Source organism: Passer domesticus, chromosome 2 (assembly GCF_036417665.1).
Source record: "Passer domesticus isolate bPasDom1 chromosome 2, bPasDom1.hap1, whole genome shotgun sequence".
Classification (NCBI taxonomy): domain Eukaryota; kingdom Metazoa; phylum Chordata; class Aves; order Passeriformes; family Passeridae; genus Passer; species Passer domesticus.
In genome coordinates this window covers 31,316,184-31,338,290 of record NC_087475.1, presented here as the reverse complement: position 1 = coordinate 31,338,290, position 22,107 = coordinate 31,316,184, and the positions used below count along the sequence as shown (strand labels likewise).

The window sequence follows — 22,107 nt, the reverse complement described above, 5'->3', positions numbered from 1 at the left end:
TTCCCTCAGAGGACCTGGGCAGCAGCATTTTCAGGGCAGGTTTATGGGGTGGGAGGGTTGGAAAGGGACAGGAAACTAAATGAAGCATGTTTCATGCTGGGAGTTGCCAGCTGCTGATGGCAAATTCATCTGGTTTGCAAAGAAAAAAAGACGGGTAAAGATACTGTAAGGAATGTACAGAAAGTGAGGAATAAATGCATGGCTGTGAGGGCTATCCCCCTACTCCAAGGTGTAAGCAGAAGACTGCAGGCTTTAGAAGAAAAAAGCTTTCTATCTAACAAGTCTTTTCTTGCATTTGTTTCCTTTAAAAAAATTATATCCACTATATTTAAATTAGTAGTGTGTTTTAATCACACCCTGGAAACAGGCATGAAATTAACTTTTACTTTATCAAGCTTACTTAACTCTACCTTTGTGGTACAGTGATTTCACTGGAGAGGCTGATTGCACAACTCGTCACCACAATACATTTGCAGGTCTACAACTCAGCCTACTGTTCAGCAGGAGAAAGCACTGTATCCAGTCTCATCTCAAGATACCAAACCCTACAGGGTCTGACAAATTCTTTATCATGGAAATGCTTGTTTTACTAGGGCATGGCCAATTCTTACAATGGAGTGATGAAAAATGACTCCTGTTTCTGCTCTACCAGAAATCATGGGTTCGGAGGGGTGGGGAACAACTGTTCTCTCCCAGCCAGTGTACAGGAAAAAAATCAGGAAGAGCAGGAGGAGCAGAGCTGCACACAGCTAAGCCCTGGTGCTCTACCAATAGGACTGATTAAAAAAAGCAAGTCTGTTAGTTTATTATAGCAATATTACATTATACACTATTTAAACAGCTACATAACTATTGTTTTTAATTAACAATTTTAGTGACATTTATACTGGATTTAGAAACTAATATAGAAGTGATGATTTTTTTCTTTTTTGTTCTCAGAGAAATTACTTTTGGGTAAGACAGGGACATGAATCAGAGAGACAAGAAAGCACCTGGAGACAGGCATAAAATGTGCTGACAACATTAAGAGCTTATATTCTTTTACCAATTATAAGTTAAAACGGAGAAGTAAAACAGAGCTAAACATGCTTTGTCACTGTGTTTTTAAAGGGAGGTATGTATCCATGTCTCAGCAGATGAGGCAAAACAAGTTTCCCCGCTTCTTGTATTCCCAAGCTGATTTCGCAATTTTGTATAAACAGAACTTCTTTACTTGTGTAAGAAGCTGCAACAGCCTGCCAGGTGCCTGCAGATTAAGGTTTCCTGCACTTCAGTGTTTTATTTAAGTCATCATGCTCAATAAGTTTAATTATTTTAGTAACTCAAAACAGACAGGACATAGAACTCTAACCATACTGTTGCATCTTAAAATACCCTTTATGATGTTATCTAACAAACCAATTATTGTGTTTTGGGGACTGTAGCACCTTGGCCCTCTGTATTATTATACCTGATTCCAAGTAAGTTTGGCCCTTCCACAAGCCTGCAGGGATGTAAGGAGAGTTATCACTGAAGTCCTAGGGTAATTCTGTCCTTACTCACACAAGTATTCACTTCCAGAAAATTGGTAATAGACCTGAAAGGGACTGTGGAGCATCAGCTGCTGCTGAAGTCTAAACTCTACTGAGTGCAGTACTGACAGCATGCCAAATGGCATTGCAGCACAGCCACAGCTGACTGGAAGCTGCAGCATCTCCTATACTCTTACAGCTACCTTACTGTCCAGTCTGGGAGAAAAATAAAATTTCCCTCCCTGCAAGAAGCATGGAGTAGACAAGGAAAGGCTGCCAAGCCTCAAGTAATGACTGCCCCCTCTCAGCTCCAGTGATGATCACATACAAAAATGCTACTCCTGAGGATGCCTGTCTAATGTGTTCTTTAAAATTCCCAAATTCATCACCCGTTCTACAGTCTGCCAGTGTAGCTTCTGAAGTCAGCAACTATTGCATCTCATAAGGCAAACCTCTCAAGATCACGTCATGCTTCTCCCAGGAGCATGGTCTCAAAACCCCATTATCTATGAAACTCTTAAACTTGAAGGATTTAGTAGAATCAGAGGATAGTTGTGTCTTGTAAGGGACCTTTAATCTCGTCAGTCTCTGCATAGGGAGCTGGTAACACATCAGTGTCAGAATTCACCAAAATGAATGAAAGGTATGATCATATAGAAAGACAATGTAACCACTCACCGCAGATAGTTTAGACATTGCAACACAGCAGTAAAGACAAACATTCAAATTCAACATCCGGCAGCAAAACAGACTTCTCAGCCAAGTGTATACTTTGTCTCATTAAAACGATACCACTCTTTCAGGAAAGCTATGGGAGGTCTGGATGCTTTGTCTTATTTTTGTTTTGTTTCTTTTTGAACTGAGTAGACAGAGGGGGAACCTTACCCAGACAGTCAGTTTTCACTGGAACAAACAGGCCAGCAAGCTTTCCAAACACGCAGCCAATTAAATGCTATTTTTGGAGCCTGTAGTAGCAGGATGAGTTGCATTCTTGCTATTATCCAACAGGGGAGTAATAAAATTACATCTTTGTGCAAAAAGGAATGTTTAAAGTTCAAAACTGAGAAGTAAGCAACTTTAGTTCTGGTTTGTACAGGACTGGAAGGAACCACAGTGGTTTGGGGAGACAAGTATACTGTGCTGCAGTATTCCATTAGCTCACAGCAGCCTCTGCAACAACAGGACATTCTTAGCTCATCTCCTTACCCTTTTAATTCATCAGCTAAGCACATGCCAAACTGCTTGGTACCAGTTTCCATGCATCTTCTTATCATTAGGCGATAACGAGGTTCAAAGACATGGAGTGGACAAGGGATGGTAGGAAAGGCCATGGTACAAACGAAGATGGGAACATCTTTATTCAAACTGTAAGAAAATTGTTTAAAAAAAAATCACTTTTTTTTTTCTGGGTGCTGCTATATTCAGCATATATCCTTAATACAATACAAATGGCTTCCTTGGACTCAATCTTTGTAAATGCATATCTCTTCAAGGTTTGCCTTTTTCACAAGACAAACAGTATTTCAGGACTCTTTTCCTTAACACATTAAGTAAACAATCCCTCTAACCTACTTCCATAAAGGAAAAAAGTCAAGAAATACCCAATTTCCCAAAAACATGCACATTGATACATCTTATACACATGGCAAGATTTTGGTGACAACTTTTCACAGTAATAAAGCACTTAAGACCCAGCCATGTTCAAAGCAAGATGGCAGAGAATTCCCAAACTCAGTAAACTCCTTTGATTTCAAAGCCATTAATCCATTTCTTTTTTTCAGGATTAACTGCATGTTTTGTTTTACTTTTTAGCTCAGTTATAGCACAACATTCACAAGTAACTGTGAATGTTGTGCTGTAACTGGATCCTTGAACTTTTCCTGACCTGAAGTATAACCCATTGATAATCTGAATTCTACTCCCAGAATTCTACTCCCACTGTAACTTCTAAAGCTATTACATTGTTTCGTAGGAAAAAACAATTATCTTTATTTTAAGAATATTGTTTTGCCTCTCCACCATCCAAGCACATTGTTACTTGCTTATCTGCAACATACACGTCAAAAATACAAAACATCTGGCAGGTTCATTTAGAAATTCATTCCTTTAGTGCATTTTCATAAGCAAATTAATCTTCTTCAGTAATTTAGACTGAAAAATACATTTTTGTAACAGCTGTCAGTAGTATAAAGAGAGCCTACTTTGACAATTCCTTCATTTCTTCATCATAAACTTTCTTCCTTTCAGATAATTCCTCTGGCAAGTAACGGACTATCAGCTCTTCTGTGAGGACGGTCTTCTTGTAAGTTCTGCTTGCCAGAAACTACAAGAAAGAGTCAACTTTTAAGTCTGGTAACAAGAAAACAAGTAGTATCTCTTCCTCCCATTCTAGGCCAAAGTGCACACTAGTTAGGACTGCACAGATTTCTCATTCTTTTCAGCCTCCAGGCACCAAAACTTCCCCTTCAGCCTATGCAGTTCACCCCACTGTCCTTTCAACCCCATCCCCTTTTTTGGCAGAAGCTGTGTTACCGGGAAGAAAAGGCAGTCCATCCTCTCTTTTGCAAAGATACGTGTATCTTTTTCATCTTCAGCTGTCAGCTTACTGGCAAAAAGCACTATGTATGAGATACCTTATGTCTGCTACTGACAAGTGCTGACCAAGGAGCAACCATTCCTCATATACCACAGTTTCCACACAAACTGGAAATTTGGTATGAACACGGCTATGGGCGGGTTCCCCAGGCATGAGCCTGATGTGATACTGGAAGCCTCCATTTCTTTAAGAACCAGTGAAACCACCTGTATTCCAATGAATGCCAAATATGTCCTTGAGTAAATGAGGCCTGTGCGCAGCTTGATGTTGTCAGTACTGTCTTGTTTTGCTTCCACAGAATCATAGAAGTTTGGGGTGGAAGGGTCCTTTAAATGTCATCTAGTCCACCCCCTTCAGTGAGCAGGGACATTTTCAAATGGATCAGATTGCTCAGAGCACCCCGTCCAACATGAACTTCAGAGCGACGGAGAATCTGCCAACTCCCTGGGCAACCTCTTCCAGTGTTTCATCACCCTCATGGTAAAAAATTTCTTACTTACATTGAATCTCTTTAAATTAACTCTCTTTCACTTTAAAAGCATTACCCCTCTACTAAAATGCCTGTCCCTATCTTTTTATAAACCCCCTTGAAGCACTGTAAGGCCAAGAGCAGGTCTTCCCAGAGCCTTCTCCTCACCAGGCTGAACAACCACAACTCTCAACCTTTCCTCATAGGAGAGGTGCTCCAGCCCCAGACTACATTCATGGACCTTCTCTGGACTTGCTCCCCGCTGTGCTGGCAACACTCCAGGTGGGTCTCCAGAGAGAAGTAGAGGGACAGAATCCCCTCCCTTATCCTGCTGGCCACACTGATTTGGATGCAGCTTACAAGCAGAACACAGAAAATCTCCACATAGACATTTTCAGAAGAACACAAGTTTGTGCAGTTTTGCTAACTGGGGCAGGGACATACTTACTTCTGACAGCTTTTCCTTGCAGAGCGGGCAAAGTGGATTATGGTCAAGGCAACGCTCAAGGCATTTGAGGCAAAAGGTGTGTCCACAGGGTGTGGTAACAGGTTCGTAGAACAACCTTAACATGAAAACATGGAACAAAAAAACTAAGCTGGCAACAAAAACAATTCCCAATGTGTGGAGAGTCCACTAGTCCTAGCTCTTTCTTTCTTTTCAGCTTTTGTATAAAGCACAGGTGACAGGCATTTCCCAAGGATAGAAAAAAGGTTTTCCTTTTTACAAGTGGTAAACAATGGAGAACTGCATACATAATGGAGAAAACCACATCTGTAAAGATTCACCAGATGTAAGGTTCAGCAAAAAGGAACAGAGTAATGACTTAGACATTCTCTGGCAGGTTTCTCTTCTTACACCATGATAACTTTTTTCAGAAGCTAGAGAGGCTTTGTTATGTTAATGCCAGGTCAACACAGTCATACCTCATGCAGAGGGAACACTCAAAGTCCGACGCATCCACCAGAGTTGTCGGTATTTCACTTGAAGTGTCAGTGGTGTTTTCAGGTAAAACATCTCCATCTAAGTAGTCAAGAAGATTATTATAGTAAAGATGTAAGCATTACTGCATTTTCCAATGTTCTCTGCACTGCTGACTTTTCAATAAAAAACCTGATTTGTGTCTTTTCTTTTTTGAAGTTTTGTTTCTAACAAACATACCTCCCATCTAAGTTTCAGATTTTTTGGCAGGAGACCTTTTGGAGAGCAGAGGATGACATCTGTGGCCAGAGAATACACTTTAGAGCTGAATACACATTATTTGCTTCTCCAAAAATGATTGTTTTGTGGGTTTTTCTAGGCTAGCTTTTAAAATATTCTGCTATTGCTTTCCCACCACCACCCCCACATCAGCCAGGCCAGATGTTTTCAAGTACATCAAGTCCAGAATTTAATTTGTTTACACACAGTCAAAATATTTCATCACTGTTTATTATAGATTTCTCAGCAGGGGTAATTTTTCTTACAATTATAAAAAGACTTACATTTTTCTAGACTAGGCTGTTCTAGAAATCCCAAATTTCAGATAGCTTAGAAGTTAAAAGGACTACTGGAGCTGCATTAGCTAAAACAGCTTTTACTAGCTCAACAATCTGCAAACAGAGAGGCAAAGCACTTCACTTAAAATTCTACCCAGACTGATTTTTGGGGGTGGTTTATATCTCTAGGTTAAACTCACTTTAAGGGTATTCACATCAAATTTCACAGCAGCATTATTTAGGATCAAAAGCTATCAGCTCCAGCTTCTCTTGGCATTTACACAAGCAAATTCTACAACTTCTTTTACAATTTGCATCTTTGTGATGAGTTGCAACAGAGCCGTGGCTGCTGCCTTCACATGTTTTTTATTAACCAAATTCTTGATCGTTTAAAAGCTCTGCTTTTTATGTTAAGTTAAAATACTAGGATGCTTTGTTAAAGAGTAACTTATGCTCAGCATCTGGTTTATCTCCAGCACAGACAGGATAGGTGGTGTGTGGCCTACAAAGAAAAGCAGTGCTATCTTTAACCTAGATCTCACATGTTAGCATTTAGTAATTGCAAGAACCTAGCTGAGTTAATTCTGCAAATAGTAACATGGCACTGGGACCTAGAACACATCAGAAATTAGTGCTTATGGGCAAAACACGATCTCTGGCCTTCCCTGTGAAGATACAGGTGGGTCAGATTTCACAATCTATTTACTGAGTTTGCAGTTCACAGGCAAGTACAGGGTTTTTCCTCCACAGACACGTGATTAGAAACTGGCCATATATATATTTATATATCTTTTGTAGAGGTCAAAGACAGCTGTACTTGAAGACTTGCAACATTTTCAGGCACAAGTCAAACTCCTCAAGGTGTGGGTTGGTTTTTGTTTTTTTTTTCTTTAAGGGAAAATATTCACACCAGCACAGCAACATTTTCAAAGTCTATGTTAACCAATTATTACACTACTCAGTAAAGTATTGCCTTCAGCATTTTTAGCCCTGAGTATTAAAGCCACTCTGGAGGTCTTTGTTAGAAGCTTGAGAAGCATGCAAATTGTAAGCACAGCTATCAAGTAATAGAAAACTAGGGGGTGGGGGCTTATTACCCTTGAAAAGGCTTCTTTGTTTGCTTGGAAAATTTCATGTAAAGTTGCATGTGACTGTTTCTAATGCCACTTAAAGATTAGTTTCCAGGCATACTTCATCTTTCAGTCATATAGAAAGACAATGAAGTTCAGCTATAGCTGAGACCTAGAAAATGCAAATGGCACTACCAACACGAAGACTAAAGTGCAAGTGGATTACATACACATTACATTGGAAATGGCCCATCTGAGAACGAAAAATACAATTTTCAGTCAGTGAACTTAAACTGCTCTGGAATAAGGTAAGTAGGTTGTTAGAGCAGAAACAGACACACCAGGGAACAAAATATTATCCCTATTCCTGTAGAGAATGTTTTATTGACCCCTATAAAAAGGGAGGAGTAAAAAAGTTTACAGTTTTTCAGTATGTGCAAGAGAAATCACTTTTCTAAGCCACAACACAAACCTTTTTTAAGAATCTTATTGGGGACATCCAAACTCTGCAAATCCCTCGTATCACTGGACAGCTTTCTTTTTAAGCCAACCCCAGGTAAACTGGAGAGAATAGCTCCCAAAGACTTCTTGTTGTCATCAAAGTAAAGATCCAGAACATGATGGGTAACAGAAGAATCAGTGCTTCTGAATACATCAGATTCTTGGGACGGGGTTTTTGTTAACCTGAACATAGTATCCTAAAAAAAATAAGAACAGTTACATACAACATTAGACAATTTTGGTTTGCTTTTATCTATTAGTTTTATCAGCAATAGATCAATGCTCCCACAAGGAGCCTAGCAATAGAGAAAGGTCTGTATCAAAGGTGACTTCCCAATTGCATGAAGTAGGGCCATGTCTCTCCCTACAGCTCCTATCTCTAGAAATTATGTTCCTGTCATACTAAAATCTTCTAAAAAAATTACAAACACAACTGACCCCCACATGAACGCATCACATTGTTTTCTGAAGAAAAAGGTTCTCTCTCTTGTTTTTCTGAGGAAGTATATCCCAATAAGAGATCCAACCGCAATGGAGAGAACAGGCTTATCATGAAAGTAAGTGCCTACTCAGGTGCAGACAAAGACAATGTCACACAGATCAGAAAGCTCCATATACTATTTTTGGTATTTTTATGTTGAACACTTTTTGCTTTACCTTTGAGGACCCAGCAACAGAGTTATCTTCCACAGCTGACTGTGTGTTTATGCTACTCAGGAATGCAGGTTTCAATCTTGTATGGGATGTTCGACTAGAGAAAGGTGCTGTTAGACTATCATGCACATTTTCAAAGGCTGGGAAAAACATCTCACACATTATCTAGTCAATTAGAGAGGGGAAAAAAAAGAAAAAAGTAATAATTACAACAGAGATATTTATGTTTATGTGAACACAGATGCACAAACTTCAGTTTCTAGATGCCAAAAAGCTTGTAACATCCAAGACATCCTGCATTCCCCAATGCCCATGGGAAACCTGAATGGCCATGCCCATCACAACTACAGTCACATTCCAAAGTGCTCTTCTGGTGCCCACCTCCCTTACCAAAGGATTCTGCTCCCCAAGAGCATCCAGGGCAGCAGTCTGTTGCAGCCTTCTCCTGATCCTACCCATCTCCATTTTGACCCTGCCTCCAGAAGTCTTCAGACCATGCTTTCCCATCAAAACCAGTTAACAGAGACGTGTTTAAACATCCCTTGTGTTCTTCATCTATCTCCTCCATCCTCAAGCAGATTTAACCCCTAGCTTAAAGCCTGTATTTTTTCTCACCAGTCCACACCAAGCATCTTGCCAAATCCTCATCTCATTTTTATAAAAAGCTGTCTGTATGGATGGTCACAGAGAACCTGCTGATGGGCTGTTAGCACTTAATGTGTCTAACTTCCCATAAGGAACAAAATGCTACAAAGACTGCAGGATTTTTCCAGCACAGGGTAGCACACAGCTTCCTCTCCTCAATCCTCTGCCACTTCCCACATAAAGTCATTTTTTGATGGGTACTAAAATTAGCAGCCTCAAACCTACGCAGTGGAATTCACAAATACATAATCCCTCTGGCTGAGGCATCAACCAAAACCAAGAGATGCCTCACAAAGCATAATGCTAAAAAGGTTTATTGGAGAATCTCCTGAATCAAACTGTCCTTTGGGTGTTTACCACCACCTGAAATACCATGACATTTGTGTTGTGGGATTAAAAGCAGCACAATGGCTAAATAGCCAGTAAATTCATTTTATACCTTTTGGGCTTCTTTCTTCATTGAGCTCCATTCAGGATTTAAGGCAACACAATAAAGAAATTCCTTCAATGCTTCCTCAGTCCTTTCCAATCCAGAAAGAGCTTTTGCTTTCACATAATGGCCCTGTTCACACAGGAAAGGAAATGTACAAATCTAGAGATCATTTCTGAAGTGGCAGCAATACACCTGAAAACAAACCTAAAAGTCTGAGTCATTCTGCAGGTAAAGAACAAGATGCTTTTCAGGTAACAACCTCTTTGACATGTGTGACTGAAAGAAATTCAGTCCCTTCTAGTGAAAAAGATTCCCCAGGAACCCTCTGCTGCATCATCCCTTGCCAAAGGCATTGCTCATTTCCTGAGAGAAAAGCTGGGAATAAGGAGGGGTGTTTTTCCCACCAGGGACAAAGTCACTACACATCCCACTGTGCTTGGATACACAAGAGAACAGTTTCACATACCAGGACAAACTTAAAAAGTAAGACATCTGCACAGAAAAGGCAGTGGCACAGGGCAGCCTGGAAGCAGCAGCTGAGAGACTTCATGATAGTCACTTCTCCTGGATGTCTTACTAGGACAGAGATAATTTTTCACCTGCTAAATGTGGCCCAAAATCATCACAAATTTAGGGCAATGTACCAATGCTTAACTTGAAGCATTTTAGCCCACCCTACTTCTCCAGTGTGTTCTGGAGTAACACATCCATGGCCAACAGCTATGGCAGCCAGCTTAGGAATAAATCCTACTTTACTTGTTACTAGTAGCAAGAGTGGAATGCTTTGCCTCTGAATTTAGCTGCAGATATCAAACTACAGCTCTTATGTGACTACAGAAATACCTCCTTTACAATGAAAAGAAACTAAATGTGCATTTAAACATTTACCTCCTGCTTATTAGACAGAAGAGTGCTCTACAAGTCCACCCCTGACCCATGTGAACATCTCTAGGCTGTACTGAAAGTACAGCTTCCTTCATCTAAGAGACTGGCTATATAAGCAGATCCACTTTTCTTGCTTTATAATAATGTTGAAAGATCCAGTATCACATAAACTTCCTCAGCAGGTAACTTCCTCATTCCTTCAATACTGCTGTCCAAGCTGAGACCTGTTAAGATCTTTACCATTCCACTGGAATTGGAAGAAAGAGGATTATGCCAAAAGCAAGCAACAAGCACTGCATAGGCCAGGTTAATTAATACAATTATCATTTGGTGACCTGTACAAGAAGTCTCAGTACACATTGATTCTCTCTAGGTGAGATACATTTTTTCTTTTCCTCAATGCAGTAAGAAGAGAGATACTTCGAGGCCTGACCCTGACCTTCTTACCTGGATGCTTGCACAGCCTCCATATAACCTTTTACACACCTGCCATCACTGCCAGCATTACTGCACTGCACTGGGGAGCCTACAAGCTTGTTTGGACTTGTCCTTGGAGCCTGTAAGAGCAAGGTCCTTATCTGACCTGCTGATCAGGGAGGGATCCCTGGGAGAAATCCCAAGGGAGGGATCCCAAGGGAGGACTGAGGTGGGCTGTCCACAAAGTACCTAAAGCTCCAACACCAGAAGGTTAGGCACAGGGACTAGAGGCCCCTATACTTCAGAGGCTACTGCTGCCACCTTCCCTTTCCTATTTTCATATACTCCTGACTTCAGCATCAGACTGAAGGGAAGATCCAAGCGGGACCACGAGTAGCAGGCAGGAGGGCACCTCTGTCTACCCTCTATACAAAAACACAATTGGAAACTTCTCCCTGCTCTACAGAGTTACAGTTTTCATAGCAACTGAAAAGAAACCAACTTATCTATAGCTCCAATGACTACAGCATACCAAGGAGTTTCACCAGTAACTCAGCAAGCCACTACATCTGTTATCAATAAGCCAAAAGATACCGGTAGGTGAACACTTGCATCCTAGGAGCTACTCCCAGAATTAATTTTAATTCTATGTTGTGTTTGTTTTTTTTAAGTATACAGCACATGTTTGAGCTAATCTCTGCCACTGGATGAGATGCTGCAATACACAAAACAAAGCAGATGCCCAGAACTCCTAGAGAACATGGATTCTGGGTCAGCACAGCTTATGTTGACATCCTCACAAATATGAAAGCACAAGTGAAGTATGTCTGAGACACTGCTGGTTATGCCATGATGACAAATTTCATTTTCAATTAACATTCTTCAGAGATGTGATTAATGAAACCTTTATCCGCCTACGACTGACACACATCACATTTCCATGGATTCAGGCAAACAGAAGACACTTCAAGAAAATATCTGAATGCGAGTTATTAATTTTTCACCCTCTGCACAGAAACTCAGCCAGCATCACCCAAGGTGGGACTCCTGACTTGAAGAGAAACTATCCAAGATAGAGAAGCAAACTGCGTGCAGGGGAAGATTATGAAGTGCCTTCCAACATGAAAGGTTTTAACGGGTGACAGCACAGATAGCCTTCACAAAAAATTACCCAACTTGCCAGAGACTCGGTGTTTCTGACAGCACCTCCCTGCCTGCCCTGCATCACCCCTGACTGGGAATGGAGCACTAGATGCACAGCCCAGCCCTGCCTGCTCAGGCAGGAGACCAAGGCATTTATGCAACCTCCTTAGTCTCCACAGGAAGACAATGTCTGCCTAAAATCCTTCCCCAATTCCCCATGCTATGCTCTCACCAGTAAGCAGCCAGAGGCTTTATCTGCTCAAACCAGTGCTGCAGTTTTGCTGCTGACAGGACTGACTGCAGGTATAATCCTAGGTGGGGTGAACTGTGGGACACTCAGTCCAGCCTCAGGCAACCAGTAATATTGATGGGCACCATGCGCTTCTTCCACTTCTCTCTCCTAACATAAATCCTGATACTTGCTTCAAACTTCCCACTGCTCCTTGCAGCACATGCTTTGGTTATGAAAAAAATCCCAACCCCTCCATGAAACACCATGACACAGGTAGACAGCACAGATATGAAACCTTAGGATGAAAGAGGGAAAGAAAATGATCCTGAAATACAGTCTGGGTGGCTTCTCAGAAAAACACACTGGCCACCAGGCTGTCAAAGTCACCCCACTTCCTGAGGACACATCATCCCAGAGGGACCTGCAGGGCCATTCCAGGCACCTGGAGCCTTATAGACTGATTCTGCTGCCAAGCTGCAGCACAAGCTGTAACAGATAGTAAGCACCAGCATGAACAAAACCACACCACCTGCTGCCCACCAGCAAAATCCCACCAGCTGGAGAGATTCTGGGGACCTTCCAGACTTATTCTTTGAAGAACTTAAGACATTTTTGGCCCTGTTAATGCCACGATGTTCTTTCAACAACACTCCCGGCACAGAAAGAAGCCCTGAGAAGGAGCAGTTTTCATTTTGGTCTTCACAAAAGGCAAGCACCGTACCGCAGGCCAGTGGGGTTTGTTCCGGCACAGGACGTCGGCGTCGTGAAGAGCTTGCTGGTAGTTCTTCATCAGCGTACACAGCTCCGCCCGCTGGGCTATCAACGAACACTTGCAAGGAGCTGGAAAGCAAAAACAGTTGTAAGGAACTTCACTAAAACAAGGACCAGGACATGTTAAATATTATAGCCTCATATCCAGCCACCATAACAAAAAAACATCACTACTTCCCACCCACTGCATTTATACTGTCCTGTAATGGATTAAAAGGCAATTCCTTCGTTTTTTCCTACTTAAAATATATTCTTTTCACTCTGAAGCAATCTCTGTGTTTTATCTAACAGGACATATTTCATATCCACAAACAAGATGCCACTGCTCTTTTCCCCATCTTGCTTGCAGGGCACTTCAGAAAGCAAAAGAAAAAAGCTGCAAGTGTTTCTACCCTCAGTATGAAGAAAGAAATCACCAGTGCAGGACTTCAGCTAAAACGTTACCAGAAGCCACTAAATAACAGAAGTGCATGCAGCCTTTACACTTCATACCCACTTGCCTTCCCCAGGGCAAGCAAACCTCTCATGATCACACACCTTGCCTCCACAAATTCATGAATCATTCAGTTCACATGGATTATAAAGTTCCCAAGCATTATTAATCTGACCTTTCTTAAGGTCTCTAGAACACATTACAATTTCATAAGACCACAGAAACACTGGCTGATCCATGTTCAACCTGCCCACCAGGACCTCCAGCTCTTTTCTGCAGATGTGCTGTCTAGTCCAGCCATCTATTTGCACAGAGATCCTGTATCCCATGTGTACTTGCTTTGCAGAAGTAGGTAACACTGGTCAGCCCATGCCCCAGGTTGTTGGCTTGCATGGCAGCCCTGCCCTTCAACACATGAATCGCTTCTTCCTCTCTCAGTTTGGTGTTGCTGACAGTGTACTCTTGCCTGTGATGGAAGCTGTTAGTAAGGTGCTGAACTGTGTCAACCCCATTACTGACACCTGGATGACCCTGGTAGCCACTGCCCAGCAGATCTCAAGCCACTAGCAACTACCTCATGCCCATGGTCCAGTCAATTCTCCACCTCCCTGCCACAACATCCCCAGCGTGGCGAGGACACTGCAGCAGGCTGTGGCAGCATCCTTGCAAAATACACACTAAGTCCCAAATAATGCTCTGCTTGCTCACTAGAACAGATAGGTTATCCTAGGTGATGAGATTTATGAGAGATTTACTCTTGGTCACTGTTGACCTTCATGTACTGGGAGAGGCCTCTGGAAGTAATTCTTTCCCAAAAGTGAGCTGGTAAAAACTGTCAGAACAAGTAATAATCTTTAAAAAGGCTCCAAGGTGTGCTGAGAGACAGTATCACATTTCTGTAAATTTTAAGCTTCACATCCAAAGTAGCTCACATCTAAATTTTTCCAACAAATGTCACCTTATGTGTGTTCACACACAGGGCTCCTGTCTCCATACTTCTGCTCTGTTCAGCCTGCTTTGGCTTCGCTGTTTAGACCTCACTTCAGCACCAGCATCCTGAACACACCCTCAGTAAGAACACATTGCCCATACACAGCCCAGGTACAAACACATATGCATGGACACATATGCAAGCACAACTGCTGCAGGTGCCACCACTCTAAGTCCAAGGACCTACAAGGAAGGATGGCCCAACACCACTTCCCCCTCCCACCTCCTCCTGTCTCTTGGGCTGATGCCACTGCTTGTGCAGCAAACCAGGCTCGCCTGGCTGCACCGAGAAGCAGAGCAAAGAATCAATTGACTGGAAGTTAATTCAACAGCAACAAATAAATAGAAAGGTTTAAGAGGATCGGTTTCCCCTCAACTAGTTCACTGTACAGCCACACAAACTTGTGTGCCAGGACACCAGATGAGAAGGGAAGAAGCAGCAAGGAGCGCTGCCTTTTTTGGCTGTAGCGTGGACTGACGCCAGATATACTAACTGCAGCATGACATACCAGGGCTGATGCTTCTCCAACTGGTCTCAGACAGTGACAGCTAGAAATTACACTTAAAGAGCTCTGCAAAAGCTCACAAGGTGGGGTTCTGTGCTGGTTTTTGCTTGTGTGGTTTTGTCATGGTTTGTTGTGGTTTTTTTTTAACTTTTACACATGCAGACTGCTGCATGCAGTGATCCACATTTCTACCTAATAGTTTTTAAAAAGACTGCAAGTTAAATGAAACTGAAAAGCAATTAATCTAAGATCTTGAAGTAAGCTTTTTGTTCCTTTTAGCAAATCTCAAATGCAAGATTATTTAGCTGCGCTTCAACAGTAAGGAATTCATACTGTATTTCCATCTTTGTAACTGCTCTAGGGTACCCAGTTGCAGGGTATGCTGTGGTGGGTAGAAGCAGCAAGCAGAGTTAGGCACCTCCACAGGAAAGCAGGGTGCAGGGTGGGGTATTTCTGGCACCACAGGGAAAGGAAGCAGTGTGAGATTACGGGACAAAGCAAGTCAGCTTGCTGCTTCTGTTCATTACTGCACATTCTGATCACACTGATGCTTTCCAGCACTCTTCAGAACAGTTCACACACCAAACAGACCCAGAGAGAGAACAGGCTCATCGGCTCTTTTTTGGGAACTTATCTTCACTGCAAAAGTTTTAAGCAAAAAAAGGCCACTGCAGAGCACAACAGTGTGGGAATGGCTGCAGATCCTCCTGAAGCACAGTCCAAAGGGTCTCACAATATGAAAAGAAAATAAACCAACCTGGAGGCAAGCCAGAAAAAGCTACGTGTATTCAGGGCTAGTACCTCTCGTTCCCAGACTCAGTCAGAAAGCATAAGGTGTGGCCCATCTTAATGAGTAACTGGCAAGGAATGTTTGGTTAACTGAGAGACAGGATAAAAAACCCAAAAAACCAAACAACTTTGTTAAAGACAACAGTATTTATGAGGCCATAGTGTAACAGGTCTTCTACAGGGAGATGAAGCATCTACACTAGATGCCATAGCTAGAGTGGTGCCACCTCCATTCAGGCTCACCTCACTCACAGAGCAAGCAGTGCAGCCTGAAATCTTGCTGGCTCTACACCCAACCCATGCATCCCTAGTTTCCAGCCTCCTGCTATCAGCAGGACTGTCCCAAGAGGGTATGCATCTCATCAGGGCAAAGCTAGATGGACTGAAACCTCATTCTTTGTCAGCAGAACTGAGGTATCAGCTCTCTGACTCCAACTCAAGGTTCACCTAGAAGTGGGATGAAAAAGTGTATACCCACCCACAGCCTAAATAACTACAGGGTTTCTTGAGAGCACCATGATATTGAGTTGTTCCATGCCACAGCAAATGCTGTGGTGAAAATAATCAGTCACAGAGGTGGAAGGAGAGGGCTTGAGGATGTACAGAGTTTGTGAACGCTGCTGGATGCCAGCATACAAGCCTGCCAGTGTTCCAGAGCACGCTTGGCAATGCCTTGAGCAACTCAATCCAGTCGTCTAGTGGAAAGTGTCCCAGCCCATGGGACTAGATAATCTTTAAGGTCCCTTCCAACTCCTAACATTTTGATTCTACACTATAATAACTGTCAAGTTTATTTTTCCAATTAAAAAACAAACACACAAAAATGTAACAAAAGACAAAACAAAAACAAACAAAAAACACAAACAAACAAAACAAGCCCAAAGAAACAACCCTAAAAGAAAAAGCTACACAATAGTCAAAAAGTTTGTTTTAAAATAATGCACCCTTTCTCTTTTGCAGATAAAGAGCAGAGAAAGAGATTTATTTTATGAAATGACTTATTATTTCAGGCCATATTAAAAAAGAAAAGCATAGAAAATTTTACTGTTTCCACAATACCAGCAGATGGCATTTTGTGAATCCATCTCCTCCTGGGAATCTACAGCTGCACAGCAAAATTTATGTCCTTGTCAGCATCAGGGATGCAGTACTGACGCTCCCAGGATCTGCGGCTCCAGGCAGCTGGAACACAGGGACTTCCTCCAAGACACAAGTCCTGGAAGTCTTCCCAAGCATCTCCCTTCCCCCCAGCCATAATTCCACTGTATCAGACAAAACCCTAGCCCATACAGGGCCCAGAGCAGAGGTATGTTTGGGTCTTTGCCTCCTGGACCCTCCTTTGGACCACCAAATATTGCCTACCCTGAGTGTGGTTGTCAGCTTGGATTTCTTCAGAATCATTAATTTTCCTCTCACACCAGGTTTATGCTCATCTGCATGTGAATTATACTATGCTTTTACTTATGCAGAAGCTATCACCCAAAATCACTTTCCTAGATATGCCCAAGATTTCAAGTTTTTTAAAAAACTATTCTGCTGAGTTTGGGAGGCTGGTAGAAGAACAGGGCTCCTCAAAATCTCCTTATGCCTGGAAGGCAGTCGGAGGAATTATGAGAATTTGCCCAACTGACCGTAGATGATGACAGAAGTTTTACTGTAATAAACAACACAGTGATTTCTTCCAGGAACTCAGAACAGAAAGAACAAGTTTAAAGTTGCTAGAACTCTCTAAGTCTCATTATCTGACAATTCTTCCTAGAAAATTGCATCTTCTTCACACCTATTTCAATACTAAGCATATTTCCTGAAGGCATGAGCAAACTGAAATAGTGTCATCACAAACACCTTTCAAGTCTTGCTTGTAAGAGTCAGCCTGCACAGTATTTCAGTAGAAACTTCTCTCACATTTTAAAGAAATTTCTGCCCTGGAGAGAGAAAGAAACTTGGCTTGTTTTGCTACATTATGCATTTAAATCTGAACAATTCAGTATTGAAAGCCTTTTAATAAGCTTGAAAAATAATATGAAACATATATTTATATTTCAGTGAGAAATTAGCAAGTTTTAGTAATTAACTGAATAGCAAATTAGCTTTTCACATCCAACTTCATGTAAGTATGACAAGTCCACACACAGAAAAATGCATGCACAGGGTTGTTTGGTAGGGCAAGAGGGAGCGGCAAAGAGAAAGGTGCAGTTTAGATAAAATAATTAGCAAAAGTAGTAAAGCCATTCAGGACTTTAAAATAAAACTTCATTTCACAGCAAAGAGGAAAACCAGGGTCAGCATCCCAAACCTGATTAAGGGGGAGAACAAACATGACCACCTACTTGCAACCAGCAAACCCATGTTTTCTGAATCACCAGTCCACCTTAATTGGATTAACAACTGGCCTTGAAAAGGCATATGTATTTTCTTAATAACATGGCTTTTCCTCCTTGCATTTACATCACTGGCATCTTCCTGAAGTAGAATAACCAAAGACCCCAGAGGAAACGTGCAAGACCTTTTAGTGCAGAGAGAATGCAATAAAAGATGGCTCTTCCTCCAGAAGTCTACTTGTGCAACCAGCACCTTTCCACAGCACTTACCAGACAGGCACTTATGAACAGGACTCTGCAGGCATTTCTCCTGGGGGAACAAGAGACCAGTACACTACTGGCAGGCAGTAGTGTACAGCCTCAGGTACCCTTGAAATAGGCTGTGGTGAGGATGAGGAGCACAGAGCACCACCATCCTCCACTTGAAGTCGATGCCACCAATTTTTAAGGAAGATTTAATTTTAAGATTGACACTATTTTCTCTCAGGCCTCTGTATTTTGCTGCTCAAAAGTCCAGGCTTAAGAACACAGCTCTTGTAGTGTGCTGAACAAAATGCTTTAGATTCTCAGCAGTTTTATTTCAGGCTCAGTAAGTCCTCGGTTAGGAAGCTCCATATGTTATTTAAAGCTGGACTGTCATCACTGCTAAGCACAGCTAATCACTGTTCCCATTATTACTCAGGAGATACAGCGTAAGGGAAGTTGTATACTACCAGAAGAGCTGCTACAGATGATACAGCTAATTTTGCATCCTTGCTTCTGTGCTGTAGCTCTGGCCTCATGAGGAAGAAGCATGCCCATTGCATTACATTATTTCAAATTAATGTATTACCAATTACATTAACATACAGTTTAGGTTCCATGTCTACAACTCCAAAGCCAATGATAACCTTCTTCCCAAATCCATGTCATGAATTGTAGCAGCAGCAAAAGTCCCAAATTCAAGAATGTCCCAACACAGAGCTAAGCACAATATGAGATCATTGCTCCCTCCTATCCAAATCCTGATCTTTCAACACTCTGCTAGATGCCTGCTACTCTTTCCAGATAATACAGCATGAAACAACACACTCTCCCTGTATTTCCAGTTCCCACTCTACCCTTTGGACATTTGGGCTGCTTCACATGATGTACCCCAAGGTCATCTATGGCCTCTTGCCACCAGTATAACAAAAGCTGTAAGTACACAAATATGAGTCATCTTTTCAATGCTTACTAATTCAACCAGCATTTAGTTCAAGGCTGGGAAAGGTTTCCTACCAAAGCCTCAGTCAGAATGGAATTATCCTCTCAAACAGCAGGTACAGAGACTGCCCCAAATCAAGATATCTACTGCCTGAAATATGATATAGCAAGCAAGATTCAAAACCAAAACAAAACACATCAAGGGGTCAACCGCCCCTCCAGATCTTCAAACCAGGGAAAAGCTCTGATCTTCCCAAAGAAACAGGGACCTATGCTAGGTGCAAAAGAACCTGTGATTGCAAGGAGACTCCAAAGACACCACTGTACTTTGCAGACAAGGTGGGACGAGCCAAGTAGATCTCCCACAATCACAGTTTATTTAACAAGATCAGTTTACAGCCAGATATTCTATCATGAAACTACCTTACCAGTGACAACACAGTTGCCTTCTTCAACATGATTAGTACATAGGCTACATTTCTAGAAGTTACCCTTCAGGTCGCTATAAACTCTCTTTCCAGGTAAAGCTTGTTTCAGAATTTCTGACTTTTGCAAAAAAGGACCCTCTTGTTTCTCTGTTACTACCTCACTTATTCTGTCCTCAAAACAAGCAGGTCCCTTAATACATTTGCAAAAAATAAAAAAGTACTGCAATATCCTACTAATTTTAAGATAAGGAAGCAAAAGTCAGTTCTATAAATGTCTTCTTTCAAAAGCAAAAGACATTCTGTTATACTTAATCAAAGAAAAAAAAAGAGTATGCTGTTTGAAGAGACTTCAAAAATTTTCAGACTTTCTTAAGTAGGTATAGTTCATTCTTGATGATCGCTGAAGTAGTTCAATTATTTAGGGAAAATCACATCTGGGTTACATATATGAAGGAGGAGGGGAAAATTCAGTTCTGTACCATTTAAGATGGGGTAAGTTACATGAGCAGTGTTAATTACTTTTTTTAAAAAACACACAAAAAACCAAAAAACCCACAGCAAGACTGTCTACTGTACAGCATGATGCCTTCTCCCCTTTGCCAGTGATGAATAAGCCTCCTGACCACCTTGGCTCTGGTCTTGCAGCTCAGCAATGCCTCTGCCTTCTGCAGACTCTTAGCAAGTAGGCAAAAACTTCCCGAGATCCAACTACAGGACCTGAGCACTCAACCACAAGCTCTATACAAACCAAGAGTAATATGAGCTTCTCCTCGAAATGACTTGACATGTTTCCAGTTTCCACTTTCATACATGAAGTATTTACTACTATTTTTCAAGCACTAATTCACAGTAAAATGGGGGGAGGCACTGAGGGGCGGAACTTTGCAAAATATTTCAAGTTTAAAAATAACTCTGGGATTACTGCAACAGTCTCTAGGTAACCTTGACTCCTACTTTTACACGTTTTTCTGTCCATGTAGAACCGAGCAAAGAAGTTTTGGACACACACTTTAAGCAGATTCCAAGACATGATTTTACAGAGGAATGGGAAAGTTCCTTTTTTAGCACAACTTCTCTAAGCAGCAAGCAACTACTATTTTTTGTAGAAGGTAATTTCAGAAACACTACCTCTCATTCTTCTCTTAAAGTCATCTAACATTAGGAGGTACAAAATTAAATATTCGTCTGATAAATTATTAAAATTACTGAACCAGTTGCTGTTGCAGGAGTCATAACAGCTGTCTACCATGGCTTTTTTGTTGATTTTGTTAAATGGCTGGTACAACATCGAAGACTTACTTCTTTACTAATGCAAACAGGAAAGTGTACCCAAGACCGGGTGAGGAAGGAAGATTTGGCCAACATCTTTTTTACCATATCAGGAAAAGACAAATGACCTTATCTTTAATAGCAGCCTTCTAGAAATGGTGTACAAAAGAAGAGGCCATTAAAGTATTCTAATACATATAATGCACATAGAGGTGCATATGGACGCTCTCTAGCAGTTTTCTTTGAATGAGACTTTGGTACAAGTGCACCATTAACAAGGGTACAACCTTAGAAAATGGCAGAATTAATAAAATGCATACAATGGCATCAACCATCTCTACAAAAACTTAAGCACAGCTCTCTCTAAAGACAGCTCAGTCCCTTAACAGACTGGGACTCTTCTTTGCCTCTTCTGACCTTGCTCCAGGACTATCAGAGAAATCCATCACTAGTCAGGGCTGCAGTAGGAAAGCATGTGAAGGGTGTTTCACCAGTCTACCAAGAAATTTATCCTTTCCTGCCCTTATTTGAAACAACTTAAGACACAAACATAGAAGAAAAATGCCCAAACAAGTTATTTCTGGGGCATGGCAGAACACTTGCAAACACCTATCTTATGGCTGTAAGTACTCAGCAACTCAAAGAATGCTTGGCTTGAAGTTTACCTATGCCATGCTCTCCAGGACGGAGTGCAACCCCACCATCTGGCATTTACCTGGCAGGAAAATCTACAACAACTGCTCTTGATCAACTCACATTGAAGCTTCCTTTGTGTCTTTTTCTACTGCCTTGCCCCACCCCCTTAATTCAATTCTTACAAAGGGAGAACTTGGTAGGAATCAGATAAAGTTCCATTAATTACTTGACCACAAAAGTAATTACTGTTGCGTGGCCACAATAAGCTTTCTTTTGCATCAGACCAATTTATGGTGATCATCCACTGGGATGAGGGGGGAGAGTTCTCCAAGGTCTGGTCAAGAGAGGCAGATTCTCCTCTTTCCACCAAAGCTCAAGAAAGCTTCTGCATTTTGTTTCTAGCAACACCACAACCAGCACCCTGTGGGCAAGAGGTCAGTGAGCAGCTCTCCACTCCGAGACACCAGAGCATCCCCAGCAGCATCTCCCTTGCCTGCCTGTAGTACTGAAACCTCTAACACTACTTTGGGCTTGGTACAAACTCATCTCCTCTCCTTGGTCTTTCCTACACCATCCTTTTTCCACTTGAAACAAAGATCCACACAGATGTATGTGCAAAGGAGCCTTTTCTTCCTAAGGCCTCAATCTTTCCCTGTATTTTGAAAACTCTATGATACAACTGAGCTTCATCTCCTATATGCTCATTCTGGAAACCTTGGCAGGGGTGGAACTAAAATCCTGGGCAGT

General features: G+C 41.7%; 1 protein-coding gene across 2 annotated transcripts in view; it reads right to left on the bottom strand.

The window, feature by feature from the left end:
• The window catches only part of LONRF2 (LON peptidase N-terminal domain and ring finger 2), a 34,476-nt gene that overhangs the window by 6,663 nt on the left and 5,706 nt on the right, over positions 1-22,107 (bottom strand). For both annotated transcript variants that reach the window (XR_010355787.1, XM_064408081.1), the window contains exons 2-9: positions 12,754-12,872; positions 9,362-9,484; positions 8,281-8,442; positions 7,595-7,820; positions 5,501-5,597; positions 5,025-5,139; positions 3,713-3,834; positions 2,718-2,876 (exon numbers count right to left, since the gene is read on the bottom strand). Coding sequence is in view for 1 of the 2 variants with exons in the window: in XM_064408081.1 (XP_064264151.1) it covers positions 2,718-2,876; positions 3,713-3,834; positions 5,025-5,139; positions 5,501-5,597; positions 7,595-7,820; positions 8,281-8,442; positions 9,362-9,484; positions 12,754-12,872 (1,123 nt within the window). In the remaining variant the exon portion in view is untranslated. The remainder of the gene's footprint in view (positions 1-2,717; positions 2,877-3,712; positions 3,835-5,024; positions 5,140-5,500; positions 5,598-7,594; positions 7,821-8,280; positions 8,443-9,361; positions 9,485-12,753; positions 12,873-22,107) is intronic.